General features: G+C 34.7%; 4 protein-coding genes across 4 annotated transcripts; 2 read left to right on the forward strand and 2 right to left on the reverse strand.

Annotated features, from left to right (window-relative positions):
• Nucleotides 1-6: 6 nt before the first annotated feature.
• Nucleotides 7-2707, reverse strand: LOC136799978 (cyclin-dependent kinase 10-like). Its single transcript, XM_067056602.1, has 3 exons — nucleotides 1900-2707; nucleotides 1125-1310; nucleotides 7-399 (listed from the first exon to the last, which is right to left on the reverse strand). The coding sequence occupies exons 1-3, from the start codon at nucleotides 2426-2428 to the stop codon at nucleotides 44-46; spliced, it is 1071 nt and encodes a 356-aa protein (XP_066912703.1). The 5' UTR covers nucleotides 2429-2707; the 3' UTR covers nucleotides 7-43.
• Nucleotides 2708-2792: 85 nt separating this feature from the next.
• LOC136799979 (cytochrome b-c1 complex subunit 6, mitochondrial-like) lies at nucleotides 2793-9362 on the reverse strand. The gene is made up of 2 exons (XM_067056603.1): nucleotides 9183-9362; nucleotides 2793-3324 (listed from the first exon to the last, which is right to left on the reverse strand). Exons 1-2 carry the CDS (start codon nucleotides 9247-9249, stop codon nucleotides 2972-2974), a joined length of 420 nt encoding a protein of 139 aa, XP_066912704.1. The 5' UTR covers nucleotides 9250-9362; the 3' UTR covers nucleotides 2793-2971.
• A 6019-nt stretch (nucleotides 9363-15381) lies between these two features.
• LOC136799980 (uncharacterized) lies at nucleotides 15382-19267 on the forward strand. Its single transcript, XM_067056604.1, has 5 exons — nucleotides 15382-15519; nucleotides 15869-15909; nucleotides 16776-16860; nucleotides 17088-17199; nucleotides 17707-19267. Exons 1-5 carry the CDS (start codon nucleotides 15441-15443, stop codon nucleotides 17756-17758), a joined length of 369 nt encoding a protein of 122 aa, XP_066912705.1. The 5' UTR covers nucleotides 15382-15440; the 3' UTR covers nucleotides 17759-19267.
• Nucleotides 19268-19586: 319 nt separating this feature from the next.
• Nucleotides 19587-21714, forward strand: LOC136799981 (gamma-glutamyl hydrolase-like). Its single transcript, XM_067056606.1, has 2 exons — nucleotides 19587-20375; nucleotides 21174-21714. The coding sequence occupies exons 1-2, from the start codon at nucleotides 19625-19627 to the stop codon at nucleotides 21437-21439; spliced, it is 1017 nt and encodes a 338-aa protein (XP_066912707.1). The 5' UTR covers nucleotides 19587-19624; the 3' UTR covers nucleotides 21440-21714.
• Nucleotides 21715-24912: the final 3198 nt, after the last annotated feature.

A 24912-nucleotide genomic window follows, 5' to 3' on the forward strand; every position in this document is an offset into this window, starting at 1 on the left:
GCAGTATACAGACAAAGGAAAAGGATAATTTATTGTAGGTGAGTTAAGTATCATCTGAAGAAGAAGATTGGTGAACGTGTGCTTCTTTTGGATTTCGATAATCTGGGAATGTGGGCATCAAGTTCTGATCAATTGGCAGTGGTTTCTCACGCAAGTATGAGCTAGACATTGCCACATCTGCAGACATCCTTTTGGTAGGATCAAACATGAATAAATTGTTCAGTAAGCGAATACCAGAGGCGGACAACCATGTGAATTTCTGGTTCAAGTTATTGTATGGTTGGTGTTTGAATGAAAAGTTTTTAGCAGCTGGTAAACTTTCGTATCCAGGCCATATTTTTTCGTTAGGTGATCCAAGTAAATCGATAATGAGTTGCATCTGATTGATTTCCGAGGTGCCTTGAAAAAAATGAGCGTTTGATCAAAGTGTGACTAAATTTTTAAGTTAGTAATGCAATTTTCTGGATTCTTGATCATTAGTTAATTCATGTCTTGCAGATAAGTAAGGGGGTCCTTTTCTGAAAACAAGAGTTTAAAAATAAAAAAAATCATCTAGAACTTCAACACCGACACTAAGAGTTATTAAAGAAAGGTATCTATTTAATTTCAAAGTCGTATTTCGAAATTATTGTGCGGTTTCCATGGCCCCGACTGGGGTTCTAGGTCCCCCCGCCAAATTTAGGTCCCCCCTGAGAACAAGGTCCCCCCAGCCAGCCTGATAAAATTTTAGGTCCCAGTATAGGGGAAAAATTTTATGGCACTCACAAAGCTCTTTTTACATGTGTGTGCACTTTTAGAGAATGCAATAGAATGTCTTCATTTTTGCATTTTAAGGATCAGATCACACTTTGCATGAAAAAATAAAGGTTTAGAGAAATTAAAAACCACCAGTAAAGAAAAAGATTTAGGAAGTGTTATTTAGCCCCCAGAGTTACATAAACTAATGCAGGTCCCCCCAAGATAGAGCTCCCCCGCTTGTCGGGAAAAACAATTGCAGCTCCCACCTCTTATATGGCAAATTTTAGGTGTAGCGAGGGGGTGCGAGCCATGGGTTTCTGGTATCAGAAAAGTCCATCCGAACTACTCTACTTAATAAAAAATATGAAGATTTTTTTCTTACTTACCAGGAAGTAATGGTCTACACAGTAACAATTCACCAATAACACAGCCGACAGCCCACATATCGATGGCTGGTGTATGTGTACGTGAGCCAAGCAACAACTCTGGACTTCTGTACCAAAGTGTCACTACTACTGGTGTCATTGGTTTACCAAGATCACTTGCAGATGTTCTGGCCAGACCAAAGTCAGCTGAAAAACGGAATAAGGTTAAGCCTTATGATATCAATATAAATGTTGAGTAAGCTTCAGCTTGGGTAGGCTGTTTAAATGAATATTGTAATAAATAACTATAGGATATTCCATGCTTTTACAGACGAAAAGGCGAAATTCAAAAAAGGACTTAGGAGAACTAAATTTTTTAATTGAGAAAAGTTGAGGGAGAGTGACAATTTTTTTTAAATAGTGACTGAATTCCCCAAAACAAAAATCCCAAAGATCAATTTCAGCAAAGACACCTCAAGTGTATTAATTTTTGGCGATTTTTGGCGATTTTAGGCGGGTATTTCATTTGGCACTTGTAAATCAAAAATTATTTGGTATTTTAATAGTTTTTCTCTAAAAATGCTAAAAAGGGTTTTTGTTTTTTTAAATGGGTGAGCATTTAATTAGGCGAACAGAGGCGGATGGTCAATATTCAGAATTTTGCGGGTATTAATTTAGCAGATTTTTTTTATTTTCGTTGATTGTTCTCCTTCGTTGATCTGTAATTGCCAATCAATAAAATTTTGCTTAGGAATAAGTATTATATGGATGCCAAGATGGAATAAAAAAGTCTTACCGATCTTAAGTGTTCCATCGTGTTTGAGAAGCAGATTTGATACTTTAATGTCTCTATGAATGATGTAAAGTTTATGTAAATATCCGACACCATCCAACAGTTGCAACAATAAGCATTTAATTTGAGCCTCTGTGAAAGGTGTCTTCATTTTATCTATTAAACTAGCCAAATCCTGTTCACAATACTCCATGACCAAAAAAACAAACTGAAGAGGACGACCAACAACAACTTCTTTCAGGCGGACAATATTTTTATGATTCAATTTCAACAGTAAATTAATTTCTCGCAAACTACTCAACGGAAGTCCCTCCTTGTCTTCGATTCGTACTCTTTTCAAAGCAACAATGTCATTAGAAAATGTATCTTTTGCACGGTATACCACTCCATAAGTTCCTTCGCCTACTCGATTCAATTTTTCAAAATCTGCAACACTTCTTGAAGAGCCAAGAAATGGCTGTTTGGGACAAGGACTTTTCTTTGACGGATCTTGAAAGGAGTACAAGGTTCTTTTTTCTGTGAATTCTGTCATTCTTATTCAGTCTTATTGTTTATTTTATCTAAGAATTAAAGGTAATGAAGAGAGAAATGGATTGAACTAGTGGAATTCTTGAAGTACGACACAAATGACAAATTAAACAAAGCTCAGGAGTGTCAGTCAAGTATAATGTATATGAAAGTTAATACAACAAGTAGAATTTTAAAAAATTACTTTATAGATCCAACCGTCTCACGGTAGAGTGTCACTCAAGTCCAAGGTAGCATAATCTTTCAGTTCAGTTATCTAAATCTTAATGGTTTTGTGCGTCTAGACACTAGGAGAGAAGTTAGCCATATGCAAGATACCCAAACAGGGTATCTTTGTTGCATAAAACTGTTAAGACTCTCAATACACATTAAATTCAAAAAATAAAATCTTGTACAGAATGAAAACTGAGTGAAATTTTTAATAATTTAAAAAATATAAATTGAGGTCTGTTTGCACGTTGTAAAAGCAATTTTCAAATTTAACAACATTTTCATTGAGAGAATATAATACATTATTTTGAAACTCTACATTCCACTAAAAATTGTTCTATTTAAGTTTTGAAAATACACCCTTGGAAGCGCAATGGTCTTGACAATGAAAATAGTCTAATATTTCTTGAGTACAGTTTTCCTCAGTTTGTGATTTAGAATTAACACGTTCTTCACATTGTTCAAAGAGTGTCATAAGATCTCGACATTCTTTGGTTTCAGCACATCTGGTACGGCTGGTTTCATATGGATCTTCCGGATCTTCTTCATCTTCGTCGTCCTCATCATCATCGTCCTCGTCATCCTCGTCGTCTCCATCCTCATCATCACCACCTTCGTCACCACCTTCCTCGGCTGCAGGTTCTTCCTCGGCTGCAGGTTCTTCCTCTTCTACCTCAGCTTCCACTGAAACTAAAGGAAAGAAAAATAAAATGAAATGAATTTTGATTTAGTGAAGAGTTAATTTAAAGGCAAAAGTAAGGAAAAATGGCATTTTTAGGCAATGCAAAGCATGCAATTATTTCAAAATAGCTTTTTTCATCATTTTTTCACTATCATTTTACAGCATGGAGTGCGCACTTGCACTTCTAAAGGGGGTCTTTTACCATCGCAGAGCTGTAAAAAGAGAAAACTTTTGGCTGAATAATTCAGCAAATGAAAAAGGTTTTTCAATGATTCTTTTTTTATGGAAAACATTTTTTACCCTCAGGGCAGTCCCCAGAGTACGTACGCACTAAAATGTTCATTCCCCCTTGGTTGAAGAAAATTTCGAATTCAAATCGTTTGGTTCGGACCTTTATTTAATGCATGAAACTTGATGCGTATAACAAGCGTAAAAGTTGACAAAAAAACAGAAAAGCAAAAAAGGGCTATGAAAAAATTCCCCTCCATCCCCCTGTACGCAAGTATATGCTCTTGAGAAGACCCCCCTCCCCCTTGTGTGTACATACTATGTGGACGGCCCCCTGTCGAAGGTGCTAACATGCACTGGGCTCAATTTCAGTGTTTTAAAATTATTCATAGGCCCTATAGTAAAATTGATAAAAAAATTACCAATTTCAACCAAATCAGACCATTTTTGAGGTTTCCAGACTGACAGCCTCACACTGCAGAGCCGTTCTTTACTTTCCTTGTAATCTGTAATTTTTCATGTATAAAATTACATAATATAGCATATCATGTGCAAAAAACCACATGCAAAAAGCATGATCAAATGTAAAGTTATTGTTTCAAAGTGAAGTTCAAGCACAGAAGCGTTTTCATTTTATTTGAATAAAATGTTTATTATTCATTATTATTCAAATAAAATGAAAATGCTTCCGTGCTTGAACTTCACGTTGAAAATATTCAGGAGGATTAATCAATTTAATAATAAAGTTATGCTTAAGTACAGTACACAAAGATTCATCAAAAATTTCTACAGGCAAAAACTGTTTAATATTAATACTTTCTTTTTGAATAGGTTTAGCATATTTTTCAATGAGATCTCACCAAGGTAATTCTGCCACCATAACTTTTGCATAAAATTCAACATGGCAGATGAAAAGGGGTTCTGTATGGCAGATGGAAAGGGGAAAAGGTCTATTCAAGAATTAGTCTAAATCGTCCCATAAAGTGCAAAGATTTGTTTCTTTTGCGGTGTGAAAGCCTACCTGGTGAGATTAGTGTATTCACATTATTTGCTATCTATGATTTGCGGTTATGTTAATTAATGACTTTGGAGGTTCGGTGAAATGGTGGCAGTCCCATATGTTTTGATTTGTCGATAGTCCCAAGTTACGATATCAGGCTGTTCTAGGTGCACCAGAATCTATAATTTTAGAACTTTGTATGTTGAGGTAATTTTTGTATTTTTAAAATTTTGAGTCTGGATACCCAGGCTAATTGACTCTAAAATGATTGATACAATCATCAATAGCCAATCCATGATTCAATCGATAAAGCCTGACAGTGTCAATCGAACAAGTTCAAACAAAAATCGCAATCGAACTAATTGAATGTAATCAAATGCAATCGAATAATTGCGATTTGATTGTCGAACTCACTGGAACTCAAGTAAATCTCAATCAAATGGCCGATTCCTGGGTAATCTAATATTCGATTGTGTTCGACTGCGTTTGAATTACGTTTGATTGAGAACAATATCAGATAAGAGCAAGCACAAAAGTACAGCACAATGCGAGGGCGATTAAAGGGACATTAAAGTAGTAAAATGTAAACATTGCGCGAACCACGTGTCATTAAAGAGAACAATTAAAATCACGTGTCCAAAACAAACTTGTAAAACAATTAAACAATCAAAATTAGCCATATTTGGTTTGATTTTTTTATTTTGAAATGTGATATTTGTTTTGATTTTGTATCTGCTGCATACAGTTTGTTTACAAATTTCGCAAGTACTGTTATGTCCCTTTAATGCTAGCAAATGCAATCAAATCAATTGAACTTAATTGAACATAATCGTATAGAATAAAAAACGTAATTGAAGCAATTGAACGGCAAATCCTGGGTGATATGATATTTGACTACATTCAATTGTGTTCAATATTGATTTGGTGTTCTATTCGTTGGATTGACATCCTAAGGGATACAGTGCTCAAGATTTTAGAATAGGTTCGATTATTGGAATCAATCAATTGAATATCCGATCAATCAACTGACTGGTTATGAATTAGTCATCATTTTGAAAAAGTTATCAATTGTATTGAGTGGGAGAGTCTGGTCTTAAACAACTACCGTGAAGTCGGGTAACTTGAATCAGTGGAGGGAAACTTGCTCAAATGAATGACCTGTCTGGTCATTAAAATACAAAGTTAAATTAAAACAAAATGGTAGAGAAGAGCTGCGGGCAAATTTCGCTTAATGCTCAGAGCGCGATGAGCGATTTTTTTCCTTGATAATTTTTCCCATCCGTCATTCAGTGATTCAGGGGATATAGACCTTTTTGCAAAAACGAGGGTTTTAATATTTTCTTGTACGGAAAAGAATGTGTAACGTCATCAGGGCTCGAAATAACGATATTTAGGTGGTCGGACACATTGTCCGATCAAAAATTGATTTGGGTCGGACATGTCCTAAGGCTTTTAAAGTAAAATGAGTCGGACATGTCCGATTGATTTTTATGTGAGGTATATTTCAAGTATAATACAAGCTTCTGATAGAATTTTACATTGATCACGAAGAAGCTAAACAAATGCCAATTAATGGTCAGAAGCCCATGATTTTTACTTGAAGCATGCTTTCATTTGTTGAGAAAAATCACACACAAAATTAATATCTAACACTAATGATCGCAACTTTGAGAGTTTTTGTGTGTAAATAAAGAAGTTACTAATTCTATGTAAATTATAATTTCTTTTGGAAATTTCACAACGCATCTGACAAATTTTTTGAAGGCACCGAAAGTAATTGGGTCGGACATGATGTCCGACTAGAATCGATTTGGGTCGGACATTTCAGCAATTGGGTCGGACAATGTCCGATGTCCGACCGTTATTTTGAGCCCTGGTCATAATTACTGCTTTCATTTTGTGTGTTTTGAAAGTTGATGTGTGTACTCCAACTTTGTGGAATTTTTTACTGGCACGAAAACAGAACATGCTTTGTCTTTAAGAACCAATTTCTAAAAGACTTTTATTGTTCTGTAAATATTTCTTTTTAGATTAAGAAATTCCATCTTTTGTTGTTCTAATGTTTATAATATTTCTTTTTAAGATGCTTTGTTTTTTTTTAATGTTTTGCATATTTTCCAACTAAATCCAACCACGGCTTTTTCGTTCCTGTATTTTTTCATACAATTCAAGATAGCGGATGGAAAGGCGAAAAGGTCTATTGGGTCCGTCAAGACCAGTTAGGGTTGTAGCTGGTTGGAGCTAGAGAGTCATAACATAGTGCTCTTAGGGGCACCCGTACCTAGTGACTAAACCTAGGGCTGCATAGCAGCTTTTTTAGGGGCAGTAAGTAAGTAAGTATTCATTTACCATCTAACACTACAAAAAGGATACAAGTGATGATAATGCATAAAAAATATATGGAAGGAGACCGCCTTAGTCTAGCTAATCAAAAAGATGCGGCCACCTAAGTACAGATTGCGTTTATAACACTTTGTAAATTATTTAAAAATGTTTTTATTTTTAAGAATTTTTTTACCTAATGAAAAAGAAATTAAAAGAAAGTTTGCTAACTTTCTTAGTTGGGAAAAGAAATTAAAAGAAAGTTTGCTAACCTTTCTTAGTTGGGAAGCCCAACTCAGTATCTCCAAAGACAGTGAGTAAGGGCAGAGACCTAACAAAACTGAAATCAGATGAGCTCAGGGTAATATTTGGGTAAGATCACTGGATGCTGTGTTATGCAAAACTTAAAGAAAGATTTGTTCCCAAAGGTAATGGTGTTGTAGGAGGGAACAATAAGTAGTTTCAAACGTGCTTTGAGTGTTTTCGTCTTCATTGTCGAGCTGAATGAAGTTTTAAAAAACTCCAGAAGGTGGAAGGGTAATTTGTTATTTAGGAATCTGTGGACAAAAGATATATTTTAAGGCATTTGACAAGGTCAAAAATTTGAGAACTTTGAGGTCAGAAAAGAGGGGAGAAGAAGGGCATCGAGAGTTGTTAAAAGTAATAAGACGTAAGGCTAAATATAGGCTTCTTGGAGGTGGTATTGTCAGTAAGACCCCAGAATTGGCAACCATATTGAAGATGAGAATGAAAAAGAGCATAATAAATGTTAACTAAGGTTTTTGTCGAAACGTAGTGACTAAGCTTAGATATAATACCATTTGCTCTGGCAAGTTTAGCTGATAAAGATGGCACGAGTAGGGTTGGAAGCTTCACCTACATATAAAGATTTGTCAGTTACGTTTATTTGTTACGAATTGCGGATTTTGCTGTGCAATAATGGCTGAACGGTTAAAACCTTGGTTTCCAAATACGATGACATTTCTTTGGCGTTGGTTCGAATCCCACTCGGTGCCATAATAAGATTGGGTGAAATTGATCAAACACAGTCGGACAAGTGATTGATAGGTATGAAGTCTCAGTCAGAAATGAGAAACTATTACTAAGTCTCAGAAAGCCAAAAGAAAGAAGGTAAAGGTAAAGAAGGTAAAGTGAAGCCTAACAGTTTTCATTCAAAATGACCAGACACCGATTGGAGAATTTAAAGACCCGTCTTCTTCGTTCCAGACATTCGCGTATGTTCCACTATGGATTTTTTTCATATTACAATTTAAAAGCCTACTACAGTAGGTGCGAAAGAGAAATTGTGTATTTTTTAAAACGCCGTTCATTTACTCAAATCAAATGACTTTGGAGGTTCGGTGAAATTGTGGTCAAATTGGCATCCCATGTTTTGTCCAATCATCCCAAGTTAGAGCAGTTGACGGTAGATAGGAAAGGGAAAATACCTTAAAGGAAGAAATTTTGACGGGAATTTAATTTGGCGGATGGACGAAAAAACTAAATTTGGCCGGAATTTAATTTGGCAGTCGCTTAAAAATTTAACCTTAAGATGGCGTCAAAACAGCGAAAAAATAGCAAAAACACCTTAAAAGAGATCTTATTTTCAAATGGTTTAATTTGGCGGGAATTTAATTTGGCGGATGGCGGAAAAAAGAACTTTTGGCGGGAACTTAATTTGGCGGATTTCAGTCAAATCCGCCAAATCCGCCAAATTTTCTTTCCGCCAAAATTTCTTCCTTTATAAGGTAGGATGTTGCGCTCTGAGCATTCAGCGAAATGTCTGCGTTATTTGTTTAGTTTATTTGTTTTGAAATTTTGCTGCTTTGATTGGTCAGTCATTTGATGGCTATGCAAGTTTCCCTCCACTGATGCAAGCTACCCGACTTCACGGTATTGATGGGGCCACCAGCGGTTTGAATTTGGTTTACGTGAATGGATGAGGGCTTTTCACTTGCATGAATGCGTGAAAATTTAAAAAAAATTGCATGAATGTGTGAATTAAAATGCATTGTGTGAACAACAATTGCATGAATTGCAAAAAAACATTGCGTGAATGCGTGAATTTGAGGAAAAAATTAGCATATGATTGCGTGAATTGATTGACAAGTACCGTGAAACAAAATGAACTACGCAGCTCAGCTTGCAGCTCTACTCTACCATTTTTGTTTTAATTTAACTTTGTCTTTTAATGACCAGCCAGGCCATTCATTTGAGGGCTATGCATGTTAGCCTCCACTGATGCAAGTTACCCTATCTCACGGTAGTACAATATTCCACAGAATTTTTCTGTCAGACTGTATAGAAATACCTTACCTTCATCTTCAACTGGAACTTCATCTTCAATAACTTCTACTGATTCGATTTCAGCTTGTTCTCCCATTTTTCTGACGAGTTCCTTTGGTATAAAGGTAAAATGGAGAGATCAAACTTACTTTCAAGATGGCTGTGTAACTTCACGCGTCCGAATGGGTAACGCACTCTAACCATCTTGTACATAGCGAATCGGGGAATAAGTAACCACGGCTTTCAAGCCGAATTTATGTGCAGGCCTCTCTGTACTCAAGAATCGGAATAAAATTCATTTTCGGATCGAAGCGAAGCGGGAGCAGCCGGGACTAATTTTCTAGTGATAAAAATAAAAGAGGAAATAAATAAGCTAATATTAGCAATATCAATTCATAGTTTTGTTATTAAGGAAATGTTCATAAATGGTAAGCAAATTTGATCTATTTGAAGCTGGGGAAGCAATCATTTTATTTTATTTTACAACATTTAGATGGCTTCTTAGGTCCTTCTTTATTTTGATTATCTAGTTTTGTTTTGGTAAAAACAATGTTTGACTTTAGAGCAAAGTTCTCAATGGTGATAATGACGGTGTAAACAGAGCAATACAATTTCGAACACAAAATTGTTAAAAAACTTTTTAAATGGATCGAACGAAAGATAAAACTGTTGTTTCAAAACAAAGTAGAGTAATGTACGCATGTTTCAAAAACTTTTTTTGGCTTGACAATAGAGCAAAAGAATGGTTTCTTCCTGCTTTTATATGACGTAATGACGTATTCTTTTGAGCGCCCTCCCTTTTATCTTTTTGTTTTGTTTTGCCCTTTTTGATTTCTGAAAAAATCTTTCTTTGTTCCAAATGTACTTGAAAATGTAAGTAAATTGAAAAACAAAGCTAAGGGCCGATGTTAGGGGCTAAAAACTTACTGTGTGGCCGCTTCACTGTGGTCGCTTTTAATAAGCGGCCTCACATCGGCCTTCTTCAATATCAAAGCAGCCCAAATGGTAAAAAGACTGGTCGCGTAGAGGCCAAAGAAGAACGGTCTTTTTACCGATCAGACTTTTATGTACTTCAAATCGCTTGGGAAGTCACATATATGGCTTCCAGCCTGAAACATTTGGGGGTCCCTTTTGGGGGCTCAACCAGGTTCAACTTTTGTCGTCGCCCCAGTCAGGCTCCTATCAGCACAGGCCATCATGATGCCAGTCCTCAGGGGGCTGTTCATGCACCTCATGCTCAGAAAATTGGTTATCCCCACTGCCGTCTGACTTTTTTTGTGAAAAAATATGGGATTTGTGATCTGACAAGGTTCTACAAGGCAACTTGCCTGCCAGCGTCAGATATCATGAATATAACTCTTTTGACAGGGGAGTTGATCTAAGGAGGGGGACTAATATTCATGTAATAAGGTATATACTTCAGTTTTAAAGATATATATTTCGGATAAAAATAATTTCATTCAACAGGTAGGCCAATAGCGTATAGAGTATTAGATTGTTTCCATTGGCATTAAGCCAGTCCTTTACACTGCTATTCCTACACACTGTACACAATATTCCTATATACCAACATCTTTTAATGAATATTTGGATGTTTATGGTGACGTTTTCAAAAAGTGCAAAAAGGGTGATTAAAATTTGCTCTATTTGTTTTTTCTTTCTTTCTTTTCTTTTGTTTCAATCAAATAGACAGGCATTTTTACAATGTAATTAACTAAGGGAGGGGACTTAGAAAAAGAAAATTAGAAAGAATTTAGTGGCATATGTATAAAAGCTGCCAAATTATATAAAAAGAAGAAAAAAATCAAAAATTTTGACTGGAGACCCTTTTCAGGGTCCCCCCGGGCCCCATTTCTGGGGCTTTTTTTTAACCTATTTGCTGTATTTCTCAAATTTGGGCCAGTAATCTGGTTTCTTTTAAGTTTTAAGTTTTTTTTTCAATAATTCATATTTATTTGATACTTTCCAATAGTTCTTTAAATAAACATTGCAAGAAATCCATTGCAATACAACACCCTTTTCAACAGTTTTTTCAAAATTCTTAGTCTTTCCTGTATTGACCATCTTAGTGGTGAATAGATATTCCAACGCTTTCTTGGCATTTGGTAGAACATCCAAAGATTATCTTTCCAACATCTCAAACTTAACACAGGTATTACAATCTTTACATTCATCTGTCCACTCATGTGGCAGTTTGTTGCTCTTTGCAATTGAAAAACTTTTTATTCCTCTGTGTTTGTTTTGATTTTTTACTTGGCAATTTCTGGCTTGATGAAATATATTTTGCTCTTGTTCGAAGTACCTCAGCTTCACCATCCTTGTCTACATTCATAATCCTTCTGCTCTAAAGAAAACTTAAATAAACCAGAAAAGGTCTTCATATCATGAAAATAGTTACATTCAATTAACCAGAATTATGGCAAAGTTTAACTACTCACTACATGAAATGTTAGTCATAATCAAGATTCTATTCGAATTTCTTGCGAATTATGCAATTTACTCAAAATCCGATCCAAGATATGGTCATAACTTCTTTTAGCTTTATTTCTGACCCCTACTACTAATGTTTTTTGGAATCAGCATAAAATTTCTGATAATTTGACATGCCACATGACTATGTTTCAAGAAAGTTGGTGCTATTTTTGGTCGGGGGTCGCGCTGAGTACCCCGCAGAAATGGGGCCGGGGGGGTCCCCGGTCAAAATTTTTTATTTTTTTTTATTTTTTTATATATAATTTGGCAGCTTTTGTGCATATGCTACTAATTGTTTTTTTCTAACTCCCCTCCCTATAACTATTCTTTTGGTTATTAAACAATACCAGAAGGTATTGCATGTTAATTAAACAATTAACATTATTACCTGATACAACTTTATTGAAGGGAAATGTTATTAGAAATGGTCATGTCTGTAAAAATCTCTTCATCAAAATGCCTCGCCGTACGAAAAACCAGAGCGAGTGAGTTTGCTATGACTAGGCTGAAGTTAATAATGCTTTTCCCGTTATTGTTCATAGCCTTCAATTAGGAAGATTTGGTGAGTTCATGTAAGCGGCCGCAATCAAAAAAACTTATATTCATGTCATAAAAAAAATTATTTGGCTGTAAAAAATATTTGCAACAGTCTAGAAATTTCTCCAATTTTCGACAATGATAGAACAAACCTATATAAACATAAAAACTATTCAATTTTTATCTTTCTCCTTCTTCATCTTTAATGAAGCACTATAGAATTAAGTGCATAAGATATTCTTCTAAACATGAAATGCCGTTAGCGCTTTCTCTACGGTGGAGTGTATGACGTAACTTGCGAGGCAACTAACTCGTCTTCTGTTGGCTGATCATATTTGGCATTTTGGCGTTACCACACCCGAAGCAGCAGCATCTTTCCGCAACTCTGCTATCCACCATTTTAAATGAGTTAGCAATAGATCCAAAAGGGCGCCCACATCATGGAAGATAATTTGTTTTGGTCTCCGGTTTTAGGAAGTATTGATGTTTTCAGTTGTTTTCGATGGAAAATAGTAAGAAACTTTAAGTTTACAATCAGTTACAATGTCATTCAGTTTTTGCTGGCTGATAGAATGGCAGGATCCTGGATGGCTTCCCTAACTGGACTTAGCACTTAGGTTCAGTTGCCAAATTCCATGATGGTGATATTCTTAGCATTTATTCTAAATTTTTTTTGCAAATTTCATCATAGAAATTCTTATAAAGGATATTCTTATAAAAAAACTGTGTATTTTAGTTTCCCCATTGGTAAAAGTTGAATAATACTGGTAAGTATCCCTGAGTACCCAGGGATCAGAATTAGTACCTTAAGTGGCCAACTACTCCAGGTTAAAAGTTTCCTTTAAAAAGTCACAAGGACCATCAGCAGGCAGCACAAAGTGCTTCCAAACTCAGATTAAACAAAGTTTGAAGCCCTCTAAGCCAAAGGAGGAGCTAAAGATTTTTTTGGGGAAAATTTTGGAGACCCAATTTTATTCTTCCCGATTCCATACAAAAAGTTAACTCCACTGTAATGTAAATCACCTTCTTAATGAACTTGAATAAAATTTATTGGCTTTCAAAATCTGCTTCTCACAGAGTCTACCAATTTTAGAGAATCAATTTTTGCTTTAAGATTATCATTAAGACGCAGTAAAATGACTATAATAACCTAAAAGAACCTAAGAAATTTTATATTATATTCAATAATAATATGTATGAATTATTTTGAATATATGAGATTAGTGTTCTTCCTTCAAATGACAATTTACCCTTTCAGGAATATTTCTCAAAAAGAAATCGGCAAAAAATGACATCAAGCATGCTTGTAGAAGTTCACAAATGCCTCAATAACATATCCAATTTACTGAAAGAAGTTATTTTGTTCACTTATGGACAGGAGCCTCGATCAAAACAAAAAAAGTTTTTTCTAGTTGGATATGAGCATCGCAAAGGGTTCTCCAAGAAAATATTTGGTGACCCAAAAAATTGTGATGAAGGAGTTGACTTAAAATGGCAATTGCGTAACATCCGATGGCATTTAGCAAAGTATGCAGAACTTATGAATATGTATGAAGATGTTTTGGATGATTTGACTGGTTTTTTATTGGATACAACATTCCAATGTTATCTTGGATCAGCTCGTCTTCACAAAATGTTGGCTGACCCTAACCTGCTCAATGATTGTGTAGAGGTTTGTTTGGAAATTGTTGGTGCTATTGAGGATGCAGGTTTCTATCAAGGTATTCATACCATTGCAAGTGAATTGAGAAAGAAATTAGAGCATCAAGAATTAAATCAAACACCTGGTAGTTCTACCAAAGCTTCTAAAGATACTGAAGAAACACTTGTCAAAAACGATTTTATTGGAGCACAGAAATCTACTGATAAAAAACCAATAAGTAACTCAATTCACACACAATTCGGTAAAAAAATTGATGAAGATAGTGGCATATTTGGAGATGTGTCTGGCATATCTGGTCATGTGCAAACCAGTGTCACAAGCACGCTTGTACAGGATAACAAGAAAAGCACTCGTCAAAAACCAACAACTAGTCCCCATACCCCAATGCAGACAGCTACACCTGGCAAACACCAATCTTTCTCATCTCAAAGGTTGCAACAAAAGAAGTTAGACACCAGTATGAATTCCAGTATGGTCATTATTGATACACCAACGATCAAAAATAAACCAATTGACATTTTGAAGCAAACTTCAAACTCATCACAAAAGAAGAAAACGCCACTTTCATCTTTAAAGAAAAGATCCAGCAAAGATGATGAAATGGATGGTTCTTTCGTCTTGATTTGAAACTAACTCTTTATAAAAAGAACAGAATAATAAGAATTCTTATGAATAAAATTCTGCGTTTCTTCAGATGTATTTTCGTTTTTTTACTGTATGAAGAACAATTTCAGATAATAACGAACTGGTTGAAAGAACCAGTTGCAAAGGCACTAAACCCTAAATTGCAAAATGTTGTACTTTTTACACTATTTTTAACCAGCTTAGATAGAAAAAAATAAAATATTTTTATTTTTTAGGAATCACACTCTTCACAGAAACTATTTTATTATTTAAGTTAGCATTTTTTGTAGAAAATATTTTACTTTTTTGTAACGTTTTTATTTAAAAAAAACAAGTTTTCCAGTTCTATGTACATTTGAAGGTCATTGGTAAACGTAGATTTTAAAGGGTTGTTTACTGTATTATTTTCAGTGTTGAAGATATCTGCCCAGGTCAATTTTCTAATGTGGATTTCTGTCCCAATAAACAGGCCTAGCAAAAGGGATTTAAAAGTTTAGGTTTGACTTTGAAAATGTAGACTAACAAAGCTGGTTTCTTTTGTTGTAACGTTTGAATTATTCAGCTTCTTTTTTTCATGGGAATTAGTTGTCGTCGGCTGCATTAAGAAATTATTAAAATGCAAAATAGAGTATTTTGTAAATTTGGCACTTTATTTTATGTGACATTATGAGACTTAGTGTTTTGTTGGTAGAGCTTTTATTAGGAGATTATATTATAAACTGTATTTGAAGGATAAAATTGGTCTGGAAAAAATTACTTCATCTTATTGGTGACTTTTTTTTAGCAATAGAAAATGATCAATTTCGATTTGACTCATTTGAGTGATTTCTACCAGTTAAATTTTTTGGGGCATTTCCATCTTTTAACAGCAGCGCTTTACGAATTCCCTTACCTTTTGATCACATATCATGACTTTGCTTAGATATATGTTATTCTACATTTTTTTTAGAACAAAATTCACTGAATCATATAAAAATAACATAATACAATAAATGGCAGCAGCAAGGTTCCTACTTGCAGTAGAGAGGGGTCTTCCTCGAAGACTGGTGCCATTATGGAATCATCCAGCAGGTTTGAAGTCATTTTATTTGTGATTTTCCTTTTTGTTTTACTATTTTTAGTTGAACTGTATCAAGTCAACGTATACGTTAGTAGGTTGTACGTAGTGCGTTATCCAAGAACAATGTCAATTTAATGTCCATAACAACTGAATAATGTTTATTGATGTTGTGTCGACGTTTAAACAACGTCATGTTAGAGCTGTATTCAGTGCATGCTAACAGTGTCTTCAAAATTTCATTTTCTTGTTCGTTCCAGACGACTTACTGCCACATTACTTCAGATGTAATCTGCTTTCTTGTTTGATTTGAACTTTTCTATAAATACAAAATTCTCATCTCTCTTTTTTGTTTCTTTACAGGCCTACAAACAATCCATTTCTGGGCTCCAGCTTTTAAGTGGGTAAGTGGGTAAGCTTAAATTTTGGGTTCATTGAAGTGGGATTATTCCATGGGGATTTGACCAGATTTGACAAGTTTTTACTAAGTTATACGAAAAATTCATTTTTCGTGCTCGTGGTATTTTATCAATCTGATCAACACTTAACCTTTTCATAATTTAAATTACAACTATATATTTTAGCGTGTATTTAATTCCGCGAGGTTTTAGGCAAAATCTCGAAAAATTTAGTTCTGTTTGAATTTTTCAAAAACGCAAAATCACGAAATTTTTGAAAGGTAGAAGAAAAATGATTTTTTAAGGGATCAGTGATATTTTGTTACAGTTTCGATACTATTTTCTGCACCTAATACGTTTTATTTAAGCAAAACCAGTCTTTTTTGTTTTACTTTAATCGTAGAAATTTTAACGAGACTAATTTTAGCGTTTTAGCGAGTTTTCCCTATTTTCGCTAAAATAAATCTCGCTAAAACACGCCGAATCGCCAGATCGCTAAAATTTATCCGCGTGAAATTTCTGGTTATATTGCCTTGATACATTTTCATCAATAGGAAGGGTTTTAGTGCAAAGAAATGCTAGAAAACGAATTCAATCAATAATGTAATACGAGTATTTGCTAGAATTTATCCACGCAAAATTTTTGAAATCGTGATTCGCTAAAATAAATCCAAAAAAAATCAAGATTTTCCTGACTCGCTAATATACGCTAAAATTAGTCTCGCTAAAATTTCTACGATGAAAGTAACCTTTTTCTTGAAAAATATCCAACTTGGTGAATTTAATACACATGAAAAATTCCAGAAATTGGCGATTGCGAAATTTAGTACCTGCGAAAATATATACACTTAAGGTACACTCTTCTTTTACAGGCGTTGGTGATTGCTGGTATTTCAGATATTGCCCGGCCACCAGAGAAATTGAGTTTCTCACAATCTTCTTCCTTAGCTGCCACTGGTATGGAATGGTTTTCATTTTGATGCGTATTTCTAAGAATTCAATATTTTAGAGTGAAAAATAAGTGTTTACATGTTCTTAAATGCATTAAAAACCTTATTTAACAGGCAAATTTTGAATTAGTTTTTGTTAAAACACTAGTAAATTTGAGTTTGATAATCCTGAGTGGTCCAGAAATCATACTTTCTCGTCAATTAACACCTATGTATTTTCTCATTTCTTCACAGGGTTGATCTGGAGTCGTTATTCTACAGTAATCATCCCAAAGAATTGGAATTTGTTCAGCGTCAATGTCTTCTTGTGTGGTGTGGGTGTCATGCAATGTTCCCGCATTCTTATGTAAGCGTCCTTCTTCTTCATTCTCTGCTTAAGAAGTTATTTGTTTTCAAAGCATTTGCATCATGTTTTGTAGCAGTGCTGTGTTTTTATGATTTCTTGATCCATTCAAATTTATCCGATGAAAATTGGATGTACTTCTGGTGAAAAAAGATCTGTTAAAACAGTTAAAAGAAGCGACAAAGTTTTGTGTACTTTTTTGACTTTCGTTAGACTCTCATTTTTTGTACTTTTCGATTCGTTTTTCGAAAGTTTGCTTGTCCACTATGTGACATTAATGGGGACACTATTCGAATCAATTTTGCGCCATTGTCCCAGGGACATAATCAGCGTGTCTTTTGGGTATTTCCCTCACGTTTTGTCCCATGAAACAAAAAAAGAAACAATTAGCATTAGACATGCACTTTTTTTCTTGTGTTGGTGGGATGGAGCATGTTGCGTTGCACCAACGTGAAAAAACTTCTGGTGTCCCCAAGCCTTAAGACACAGCGTATTTCTTTTCTTTCTTAGGCATCGAAAGAAGATGGAAGAGGAAGGCCAAGAACTACCTCCATTGTTCTAAATGGAACATGATCAACAATATTTGTTCAGTTCTGCATTTCTAGAGTAACGAAACAGTACATCAAGTTGTAGGTTTATTTTTTTCCATAATGGCCAGCTTTTATTTTGCATTGAGAAAGAATTTGTGTAATGGGAGACTACAGGAATTTGATTTTTGAAAATCAATGTTGAGATGCTGCAACTTAATTGTTTCTAATTTATTTGGAAGAGAATTTGAAATAACTTTTACAAAACTTTATATATTATTATACCTTCAAGCTGGCTACTGCTGTTTGTTTACCTTAATAAACAGGGGGGGGGGGCACGCAGTTACTACAAGACATGATGTGTAGTAAGTGCTTTTTCAACACTTTTTTTCAGGACCACCACCCTTTGCAGTTACTACACCTTGGTAGTAACTGTTTTCAGAAAAGATTTCCAGGTACCACCCCTGTTTTTGAGTGATATCATCAAAAACATCCTCGAAATTACCCTAAATTCCGATTATTTTTCAACCTAAAGCCATTTTTGTGCTAGATTTTCTTTTAATTTACTTGGTTAACAGCTGTTGAGAACATTTTAATGATAATTAGGGAAAGCATAATTTCAAAGTTGGGTCTGAGAAAAATTTCAAAAAAAAATTTTTTTCGTCCATTTATAACAAAAATATTTTTTTTAACAAAGAATTTTTTCACAAAAAATTCATTTTTTGTGAAAAATTTTGAAACTTCTTTAAAAAGAATTAAAATATAAGCACTTACTACACCAAAAGTGCTAGCTTTAGTGTTATGCACCACCCCCAACAGCAGTTACTACACTGTGTAGTAACTGTTTTCATAACTTCTGAATACAGTACCACCACGGTAGTAAGTGTCATACTGTCTTGTAGTAACTGCGTGCCCCCCCCCCCTGTAATAAAGGATAATCAGATGTTTTGAAATTTTTGACCTAAATAAACATTCTGTGGTCCTCCAAATATTTTGGCTTTACTTCTTTCTAACGGCGGCACTATTACAATTTGAAATCTCTAAATACGGTTCTTACGTTGAAATTTTATAGTTTGCTTGCTTGTTTGTCATAAACTTGTACCATGATGATTTTGAATTTATAAAATATTTTGACAAAATAGTTGAATTTTTTGCTCAGGACCATAAAAAATCTGCAGCCCAAATATATGAAACCATTTTATGATACATTTTAATGAAAGTAATTTTTTCATGAGAAAATTCTTCATTTTCGTGCTCTTTCAGAACCTTGGACATAATGTCTGCCTCAGCGATTTTTGAGCGGTAATCCATTTGAACTATTTTTAAAATCTCGTATAATTCAATTCAGCGTAATCTAAAGCTGTTGGGGGTAACCCTACCCTCCACCGTTTCAATGGGGGTTTTACTTATTTTCCTATTAAATAGTAAAATTAATTTGAGTGTTTTTAAAATATTTAGTTTATATTTATACACGCAGCAAGAATTAGACATTCATGCCTTTTGTTTAGGTATGATCTTAGAGAAATAAATTTTATACTTTAGTATGTGGATAATTGCAACAAATTATTTTCCCATCCTTTTTCTTTTATTTATTCTTAAGAGATTTCGGTTATGTGGTATGTTTTTAAATTAAATTTTAAGCCTTCTAATGAAATTAAACGAATCATTCTTTCCAGTGTTTTTAAGAAATTTTTTCCATTCTCTTTCAGAAGAATAGGTATTAAATGCAGTGTGTTTCAAAAGTGAATTTTTGAATACTGTCTTTTTATCTGATTTACTCATTTTATGCATTGATTCTGTTAGTGTAGCGAATTTCAAATTTGATAAATTTGTTTTCTTCTTTGTTTACTTCTTTTTAGATGCTTCATGAATCTAATGAAGCTCAAAAGAAAACAACACGGATGAGTTATAATCACAAGACACAAAACACTATGGAATACTGCAATTTACTAATAATATGGTTTATCCAAGTTTTTACATTCGTTTCTGGTTTACGCGCGGAAAATAATGGTGGAATATTTCGAAACGAGAAACCTGTGATCGGCATCCCAGCTATGTTTATTACAGATCCAACCTACCATGAAAAATTTCCTCGTTTTGTCAATAGAAGTTATATTGCTGCATCGTATGTCAAATATCTTGAGTCAGGTGGTACTCGAGTTGTCTCCATACCCCCTGGATTAAATGTTGAAGAAGAGAAAAAGATATTTGATAACATTAATGGTTTGCTGTTTCCAGGGGGTGAAGTAAATTTAGTTGATTCTGAGTATTACTACTTGACAAAACGACTTTTCAATCTTGCGAAGAAATCAAATGATCAAGGAAAACATTTTCCCATTTTGGGGATTTGCCGTGGAATGCAAGCTATGATAGTTCACACTGTTGGTAACTTGACACCACTTTCTTTAACTGATGCTCGGAATCTTCCTGCGTCGCTCGAATTCACCCAAGCCGCTATTCGGAGTGTCTTATTAAATGAAATACCTGAAAAATTATTAGAAGAACATAGGACTCGAAATTTAACAGCACATTTTCATAAATATGGTATTGAACCAAAGACTTTTCAATCGATGAGAAAAATAAAAGATGATTTTCAAATCGTAGCAACGAGCTCTGATCGAAAGGGAATCGAATTTGTTTCTATTTATGAAGGTTAGTAGTTCTTTATTTGAATAATGTGTGATGGAAATTGTTTGTCTGACTGTCCGTCTACACGTTTTGTATAAGAACATCCACAATTTTGAAGCTTTCGGATGTTCTTAACTTTTTTGGTGTCTCAGGCCCAAAAGTACTTGAGGCGTACAAAGTTTTGCGAGCAGAAACTTTCGCGAGGATGAAAAATCGCGACTTTCACGACATTTACTTTCGCGAATTAACGGAAAATATTTTTCGCGAATCAAGATGTAAAATTGAGAATTTTCACATGGCAAAATGGCTTAAAGGGACAAATACTTCTTGGACTGGCTTGAAACATTTGTCCTTTGACTTATTAGTCTTTTAAGCAGGCTAAAAAGTGCCATAAAAGTTACATTTTATATTTTCTATTTTGTCAAGAATTTTTCGCGGGCATAAACCTTCGCGAATGGCCCTTCGTAGAATTTTTAAAGACATTTACTTTCGCGAAAAAGGCTTAAATTCGCGAAAATTGCGAAATTTCTGCTTGCGATAAAATCTGTACACCTAAAGTATTCTCAACATATTCTTATTTCCACCATTTTGTTAGTACTTTTGTCAATAAGAAATCCCGTGTTTTAGAATCTGCAAGGTCTGGGTATGGTCTTTACTCAACAACCTTGCACAAAATTTTGGGAAACCTCTTTTAATTGAAAAGGTATTGTCGGGTCTTACACACGTTTCTTCATGTCTTTTTTTTGGAGTCTAACAAAAAAAGTTTTTTATAACTTTACCTGTCATAATTCCCAAGTTCCATTTCATTTCACTTTTTTTTAGGCAAGAAGTATCCTTTTTACGGACTGCAATTTCACCCGGAGAAGATCATGTATGAGTGGGCTGAAAAATTGAACGTCCCACGTAGCTTAGATGCCATCAAATTCTCTCAACTTATGGTGGACAATTTTATCGAGGAAGCTAGGAAGAATACTCACCAAATAAACTCTGAAATCAAAGAGAAATATCTGATGACTAAACAGCAACCGATAGACACGGTGTTTATGGAGCATAGTCATTCTCCGTTTCAACAAATTTATGTTTACTAGTTGGTGATGGTTCTATAAATGTTGATCTTTCTTTTCACTTTTGTATCTTCTGCTAATAAAAATTGCTCATCGGATTTGGTGAAGGCTACGTGTTTTTTCTTATAAAGAACATTTTTTAATACCTTAAGGGAAGAAAGTTTTGCGGGAAGTTAATTTGGTGGAATTGGCGGATTTGGTCAAAATCCGCCAAACTAAGTCCCCGCCAAATTAAATTTTTTCCGTCATCCGCCAAATTAAATTCCCACCAAATTTAAATTGCTCTATTTATTACCCCAAATGTGTACTATATCAGGCCTTAAAACAGGTTTTTCCTTTTTTAATGGCGTTGTTTGGACAAAAAATATCCTTCATCCGCGCCAAATTAAATTCCTACCAAATTTAATTTTTCAAGTTAACCGCCAAATTAAATTCCCTCTGAATGAAATGACTTTTTCGACCATCCGCCAAATAAAATTCCCACCAAAATTTCTTCCTTTAAGGTACTTCGGTCGATGTTCTTAAGTTTTTGAGTTTTAAAACTAAAAATTTTCTTAAAATGTATTAATTTCACTATTTTGTGTGTGGGATTTCCTTAGAAAATGGGTGTCTGTGAAGCTTTAAAATTTTCTTAATATTTTTGTAATCGAAGCCTTATGTTCTCATATAGTTTGTTTTGTTGAAAACGTGTAGAGCAAGAATTAATTTTGACGAGGTAAAACGGTTTTTGAGCAAGTTCTGACAATACTTTGCCAAGATTAAAGTCTATTCGTTTTTAATTGTACACTGACTTTTGCACAAATAATCCCGTCACCGGCATGTTTCATGAGCTACCACGCCATATCGCCAATTCTTTCCTCTAATCACGTGATCATGCCAAATGTTTCATCTCATTCCGCATCACGCGAAAAAATTTGTGTCGTTTTTGAAAAGAGGTACTAATTGACGTATTTAAAGATTGTGCCCGGCTTGAGGGCTGAAGTGAGGGGGCCAAATATCGGATTAAATTGACGTTGCCCACCATGGTTGGGCAACGGAGAAGATTTTTGAATTTTGAGGGGTTGAAAATGCTATTTCAGGACCCATTTCAATTCAATTTGAAACGAATTTGTGGAAGAATAACTGAAAATTTTCAAAATAGCTTTTCTTGGCAAATAAGTGAGGGAGCCATGCGGGTCATGTTGAAGGCAAGAAGGCGGAAGAAAATGTGCGCCGCAGGCGAAACTTCTGTAAATTTTTTCTTTGGAAAGGCATTTTTGCCATTGTGTTTCACTAAGACCAACTCGACCAACCTTGTGATTCCATGAGGGTGCGATGATTTTTGTTAGAAAAGTATTTCAATTTATGAAACTTTACACTTTATTGCGCAGTATAATTCCGATTTTTAGTGGTTGATATCGCACCTAAACGAGAATTCTGGGTTAAAAGGATGTAGTGTGGTGGCTTGAGCCAGAATTGGAATCTCGAACCCAGAGCAAATTTTTTACTTTACTGGTAGTAGTAATATGAGGGCTATCAGAATCGAAGGGATTGGGTTCAAGCAAATTGACAAAAATTTCAAAGTGACGCTCTCTGCTGCAAAAATGTTGTTGTAAGGTAATGCGCGCGTGAAAGTCTTTCGACAACCTTTCTCCGTTTATGGCAAAAACGCTTATTGCGAAGTAAAATAAGGAGGAGAGATGGGCGTCAAAATCGGTAATCTGAGGCACAATCTTCGGTGCAATCTAAATCTGCCCCCCCCCTAACATCATTTGGGTACTGAATAGACATTATTCGAAAGTTTATACATGGGATTGTTCTTTTCTTTGCCTGAGAACTAATCAGATTTGGTCAGAGCGAGGAGGCGGAGGCGCAACCATGATTTGCGCCGACGAAGACATTTTTCATATGTCGGGTCCTCGTTATATGGTTAAAATCGCTTCCCCCCCCCCCACAAATTCGCCAATCAAATGTCAATGGTTCTGAAGCTATTCCCAGTCACGTTATCTAAAAAAGGAAATCTATTTGCGCCGCAGGGGAAAATTTTTAGTTTGAATATACTATATAGTGTGCAAGAGATTAGTAAAATAAAAGGTTTTTGATTGTGAAATGTGACTGTCCAACTTTTCCCATCACCGGAACACCGGTTTTTAGAGCTTGAATTACCGGAATACCGACAAAAAATTAGGCTAATCACCGTCACCGTCTGATTTCAAAATACCGTTTTCCCGTCTTTTTCGTCAAATCCCGTAATACCGTACTAAAAAAGGGCCAATCCCGTTACACCGTAAAAGTACAACCCCCCCCCCTAGTGGGGGTGACGTGATAAAGTGGTTTTGGGCGGGCTATAATGGCTGGTTTGCCTTATACACAAATAATACTTTAATATCTGAGGCGCCTCTCGAGCATTGCACAGGAACAGAATGTAGAGTCTAATGCGCATGCTTATTTCGCACTGTATAAACGTAAAGGGGGTTTTTGTACTTTGAGTAATTTGGTAGTGGGAAAAAAATGGTATCGAAAAAAAGTGATGGTGTCAAAATCTTGTTGTCGGGAAAAAAAAGTTGGTGTTGAACAAAAAGAAGTTGGTGTCGGAGAAGAAAGTGTTAATAGTAAAAAAAAATTAATTAAGTAATTTGGCGCCCCATATTATTTGAGAATATATACATGCAAGAGGATTCTGATGTCAGGGAATTTAGTTAGTAATTTGGCGAATTTTGCCTATAAATCGCCGAAATTGGTTCTTGTTGAGACTAACAAAAAATCGTTGCTTCGCAAAATTATATTTTTTCATTACCTTATTACACGAATATTACTAGGCAAGTATTCAACGGACTTGAAATTAACACGCAAAAAATTAACACGAATTCTACCGGGTGCGCCACAAAAAAGTTTCTCTCTTTAAAAGTGATTTTCTCGAAATCTAAAAATGATTAAAGAACCATTCCTATTTCATTGGAAAGAAGAAAGATGGACTTAATATTGATGGGTTATTAAATTCGATTCATTAGATCAAAATTTATGCTCAATTGAATAAAAAAGTTACTTTCGGAAAGTGCTCAAAAACGTTAAAAATCGACCTATCAAATTAAACAGAAGCATAATTACATGATACATCAGTATTTTCGTTTCAGTCATTAAAAATGATAATTAGTATATGTAATCACATGATAACGAGTGCAATTCGAATATAATTGCACGAGTGATTTTTTTGTTATTAATTTTCCGAGTCCGAAAGGACGAGGAAAATTCGAAACAAAAAAATCACGAGTGCAATTTTCGAATTGTACGAGTTATTATGTGATTACGAGCTAATATTATGTGATTACGAGCTAATCGCACAATGGCTTTCACTACTTTTTCCCAGTTAGAAAAGTAAATTACAGAAAATATTACACTGAGAGTTTTTGTTTTTCTCTTCTCTTTATGTCTTTCTTTTATTGTTGTTTATGATTTTCTTTCTCACAAAATAAATTTCGAATGCAATTAAAACGTTCGATGCAAAATAAAATGTAAGA

This window comes from Clytia hemisphaerica, unplaced genomic scaffold (assembly GCF_902728285.1).
Source record: "Clytia hemisphaerica strain Z4C2 unplaced genomic scaffold, Clytia hemisphaerica genome assembly, whole genome shotgun sequence".
Taxonomy (NCBI): Eukaryota; Metazoa; Cnidaria; class Hydrozoa; order Leptothecata; family Clytiidae; genus Clytia; species Clytia hemisphaerica.

Bases quoted from the DNA above. Each gene is read 5' to 3' on its own strand.
- LOC136799980 (XM_067056604.1), top strand. From the start codon at position 15,441: ATGGCAGCAGCAAGGTTCCTACTTGCAGTAGAGAGGGGTCTTCCTCGA. The intron at 15,520-15,868 runs GTTTGAAGTCAT...GTTTCTTTACAG, and splicing joins ATTATGGAATCATCCAGCAG to GCCTACAAACAATCCATTTC. The intron at 15,910-16,775 runs GTAAGTGGGTAA...CTTCTTTTACAG, and splicing joins GGGCTCCAGCTTTTAAGTGG to GCGTTGGTGATTGCTGGTAT.
- LOC136799979 (XM_067056603.1), bottom strand. From the start codon at position 9,249: ATGGGAGAACAAGCTGAAATCGAATCAGTAGAAGTTATTGAAGATGAA. The intron at 3,325-9,182 runs GTAAGGTATTTC...TCTTTCCTTTAG, and splicing joins AGTTCCAGTTGAAGATGAAG to TTTCAGTGGAAGCTGAGGTA.
- LOC136799978 (XM_067056602.1), bottom strand. From the start codon at position 2,428: ATGACAGAATTCACAGAAAAAAGAACCTTGTACTCCTTTCAAGATCCG. The intron at 1,311-1,899 runs GTAAGACTTTTT...TCCGTTTTTCAG, and splicing joins CGATGGAACACTTAAGATCG to CTGACTTTGGTCTGGCCAGA. The intron at 400-1,124 runs GTAAGTAAGAAA...ATTTTTTTCAAG, and splicing joins GTGTAGACCATTACTTCCTG to GCACCTCGGAAATCAATCAG.
- LOC136799981 (XM_067056606.1), top strand. From the start codon at position 19,625: ATGAGTTATAATCACAAGACACAAAACACTATGGAATACTGCAATTTA. The intron at 20,376-21,173 runs GTTAGTAGTTCT...ACTTTTTTTTAG, and splicing joins ATTTGTTTCTATTTATGAAG to GCAAGAAGTATCCTTTTTAC.